The 4,373-nt window shown below is 42.4% G+C and overlaps 1 protein-coding gene across 1 annotated transcript; it reads right to left on the bottom strand.

Moving 5' to 3' along the window:
* Positions 1–1,075: 1,075 nt before the first annotated feature.
* On the bottom strand, positions 1,076–2,801 carry LOC117524006 (growth arrest-specific protein 1). The gene is made up of 2 exons (XM_034185725.1): positions 2,183–2,801; positions 1,076–2,149 (listed from the first exon to the last, which is right to left on the bottom strand). Exon 2 carries the CDS (start codon positions 2,087–2,089, stop codon positions 1,337–1,339), a length of 753 nt encoding a protein of 250 aa, XP_034041616.1. The 5' UTR covers positions 2,090–2,149; positions 2,183–2,801; the 3' UTR covers positions 1,076–1,336.
* Between the last annotated feature and the right edge of the window lie 1,572 nt (positions 2,802–4,373).

The following is a 4,373-nucleotide window of genomic DNA, read 5'->3' as shown; positions in this document are numbered from 1 at the left end:
TGATGAGAGAATGGTTTCATCAGCCAAGTTCTGAGAGCAAATGTGTCATTGGCTATGAGGGTGATTCTTTAACTACGGGCACTATTGGCCTTGTAAATGTAATTTCCACCACACCATTGCCTTACAATATAAAGCGTCTTGGGGTAACTGTTGTGATTTGGCGCTATATACATGTGCTCTGATGTCACTGTTTATCTCCATAGAAACTACCCAAACAATCTTTCATACAAACTGTTTAGGGACATTACAGTGTTGTGGTGGAAATTACGGCAATAGTGTGGGACAACTACATTTTGTTTAAAAAAAAATCACAACAGTTGTATGACATTGAATACCCCAATTATGTTTTGGTTATTTTACTGATATTTTATTCAGAGATATTTTAAAACATTAGAAAAACGTTTCTTTACCATTCATTTTTATCATTGAAGATCAAAAGTCTGGGTGTGGGACAAGCACAAAACGGCAATATTTGCATATAATGATGCTGAAAAAAGGTGAAAAAGTCATCATAGACTACTAGAACAAATTTCTTAACACACTTTCATTGTAAAGGTAACTATAAAAGTGTGAAATTTCCCCTTTTTTCTGTTTTTCATACAATATGATCAAAGGACATAATAAGTGCCCGTAGTCTAAGAATCACCCATGAAGCACTTTATTTTATATAGCGTGGCATCAAGCGAGACAAAGCGGGATGCATTGGCACGACAAATTACACCGCAGAGTGGGGATCAAATTTGTCCAAGTGTCAAGGTGCCTTAAGACCTTGCTCAAGTTTGAGGATGGGCTCAGTGATGCTTGTAAAAACATGTAGCTACTAATGGTAGAACTAATGCCACCACTGGCAATTTAGCAACAGGTGCAATGTGAAACAGTATTGTATTGCACCGACAGTTCTGGGATGGTGAAAACTGGTGCAGATCAGTGCAACACGCACAGCGTAAGGCCGCAATAATACAAACAAGAATATGAATGTTCTAAGCAAGCTAATATGTAGCATAAAATCAAAAATAAAAAACAAAGCGTGACAGAAGTGATATTAAAAATCATCAAATCAAATGAACTTTTTTTAAATGTGCTTGTCACTTTAAATGGAAAGGAGCTGACAGACTGGCTCAGTAGGCTGTCTCCAAGGCTTGCACAGTACAGATCTCCACAAGTGACAGAATTTTAAATTCAACTGATTCTGGCATAAATTTTACAGGAGAGTTTCCACATTTACAAAAAGAATCGCGAGAATTTACTTGAAACTCCAACCAGATTTAATGTCTCACATGACCCCTTTAAACTCCATGCCGGGTAACAGTGCGTTAAATCTATCCACATGTTGCGATCAGCATAATATCCGTGTCAGCGGGAGGAAGAGGAGCATCCTGACGCTGGACAACCGCTGGGACCCAGAGGAGCGGTCTGGATCCACCTCCTCCCTGCCCGGTTTAGGCTCATAGTCTTCATCCTCGTAGACTTCATCCACATCCGGCTGATACGAAACCACGCTGTGGTCTTCTATGAAGCAAAGTTTGATCATGTTCTCCTTGATCACCTCGCAGAAAGGCCTCTCCACGCCGTCGCAGACGCAGCGGTTGAGCAGCACGCCGTTTGGGATGTCGAGCATCTGCTGGATGGTCGCTTTGCACCTGGAGGAGCACTTCCGGCCGTTGAACAGCTGTCCGCAGTAAGACAAGTACGCCGTGAGGGACGTGTGACAGCTGGTGTCCTTCTCGCAGCGCTGCCGGGCCTCCATGCACCCGATCTCCCCCCCGTCACTGGGGTGTCTGCGCGGGAGGCACGGCTCGATGGCGCGCTTGGCGCTGGTGCATTCCGCGTCCTGGGCGCAGTTGCAGGTCTCCAGGTCCGGCCCGCTGTGCGTGTGGTTGAGCCTGATGATCGCGTTGATGCAGTGGCTCGGGCATTGTCTCCTCGTTCCTCTGAGGTTGCCTTCACAGGCCGTTAAGTACTGGTTGTAGGCGAGCTCGCATTCGGGCTCGTCGTGGCACCGAAGGACCGCCTGCCAGCAGATGAGCTGGGCGTCCAAGGCCACCAGCACCCACGGGAGAAGCGCCAAGGCGCTGCGCCAGCATTTCATGCTTGGATGGCGTTCTAGTTAGGTGACGTGAAGGTTGTCCAGGAGCGCATCGGGAGCAGGGCATTCACAGGTTAAAGTCTTTCATGCGCATAAAAAAAAAAAACTTCACAAAATGATCGCAACAAATGCGCCAAACTTTACGTTTGTTCTTCCTTTTGTTGAGCCGGATGCGCTCAGAAGTGAGGACTCGTGCTCCAGACGGGGTCCTGTCTTTGCTCCATGGCCCGCCGGCGCAGATCCGGAATGGAGGAACAAACGCGCCGCGAGCGAGTTTAGCCGCACTTATCTTATTTTGTCACCTTGAACTCCTTTTTGTTGGACTTGTTTGTTTCGGATCCTCTTATCCTGCCGTCCATCTTCGCCGTCTGCATGCGTGTTTTCTTTCTTTCTTTCTTTACTTTCAAGTTTCTCTCGACATTTTGGCACACACTACGTGCGTCTTTGTCCCTCTCCTCGCTGTTACGCTTCACGGTCCGCCGAGCATTCTCCCCCAAACACCCCTCCTTCAGCAGGAAAAAAAAAGAGAAAAGTTTTCTTTCCCCTCCCCTCCCTTTCTCTCTCTCGCAGCCTCGGACACTGATTGGTCGTCACGGAGGACCGTGGGAGCCGTTTGTCCGCCGGCAGCGGCGTAAATCTGCGCGCAAATCCTCGGTGCCTAACGAGACGTGCTGGATGAAAACGTTTATCATTTTCCCCGCGTCAAACTCCAGGATCTGTGTGGTCGCCCCCCTTTCTCATAAAGGGGGAGGCAGTGGCTTTGCAGAAATCATTATTTTTGCAAGACGTTCACACGCGCGACTTCTCTGAGCGCGTAAAAACAAATCTGCAGCCACAAACTGAAAGGAAACCTCTCCGATAACTGCGTGCATTCTGCGGCTTTTCCTCTCGAATCGCGACTCTTTGCTTCTGTTCCTCTCCTGCCTCTGCTTTGGTGCAGTTTTCAGGATCCCACTGACAGGAGGAAATCACACATAATAGTATTTTCTGGCCCGTTTCACACCAATTGTGTCAGATTGGCCATGCAGCCTGTGTCAGAGCTGGGGAATGTTCAGGTGCTGCAGCCAATCAATGGAAAGCTGTTTCAGCATCAATATACCTGTTATAGGGAGCCCCTCTAACAGCAAAAACGTTACTACTATGAAATTGTGTTTTGTTTTTGCACAGCACTTTCATAGCCACCACATATATAAATTACACAAATTGCATACAATATTGTAATGTAATACATATGTGTAATGTGTTACATCTAATATACAAGAGCAATCAGAAATTTGTGATGTCTGCCAATCCTGATCCGGATCACCTCCAAAACTCAGTGGAGTCTTCCATGCCCTAATATGTATCTGTTGTGCAAATTTGATGAGAATCTGTGAAGTAGTTTTGATGTAATCCTTCAAAGCCTATATAAAGTAAAACTCCAGATCTGCATCTGGAACACCTCCAAAATTCAGTGGAGTTTTCCATGGCCTAATATCTATCTTTGGTGCAAATGTGGTGAGAATCTGTGCAGTATTTTTGACGTAATCCTGCTAACAGTAATCCTTTAAAGCCTATATAAAGTAAAACTTTATCCAGAATCCTGATCCGGATCAACTAAAAAATTTAATGGAGTCTTCCATGGTCTAATATCTATCAGGGGTGAAAATTTCATCAAAATACATGCAGTAGTTTTAACCTAATCTTGCCAACAAACAAATACATAAATAAATGAATGTAGATGATTTTATTGCATCCTTGGTGGATGCACTCAGAAATATTTACCCTAATTTTTAAGATGTATGTAATTTTATTACATGACAAATTCCCATTTACTTTTTTAAGATAATTTTAATACAAACCTACCAAATAAACCTTACATGATGTATATTCATTAATCCTATTTATTTGAAATGCATAATCCTCAGCTTTATGTATTTATTTTTAATAAAATATAATTACTCTACATCAATAATAATGAGAGTATTTATTTAAAATACATAAAGTATATTGTCTGAATTGCATAATAATTATGTTACCTATGCCATTTATCTTGTATAGGTAACATAATTATTATGCAATTCAGACAATATACTTTATGTATTTTAAATAAATAGTGTCATTATTAGTGTCATTATTATTGATTTTGAGTAATTATATTTTATTAATACTAAATACATAAAGCTGAGGATTATGCATTTCAAATAAATAGGATTTATTACAGTAATGAATATGCATCATGTAAGGTTTATTTGGTAGGTTTGTATTAAAGTTATCAAAAAAGTAAATGGGAATTAGTCATGTAATA

Source organism: Thalassophryne amazonica, chromosome 2 (assembly GCF_902500255.1).
Source record: "Thalassophryne amazonica chromosome 2, fThaAma1.1, whole genome shotgun sequence".
In the NCBI taxonomy this organism is placed as follows: Eukaryota; Metazoa; Chordata; class Actinopteri; order Batrachoidiformes; family Batrachoididae; genus Thalassophryne; species Thalassophryne amazonica.
The sequence above is the reverse complement of the archived record's forward strand: the minus strand, read 5'-3'. Positions and strand labels throughout refer to the sequence as shown.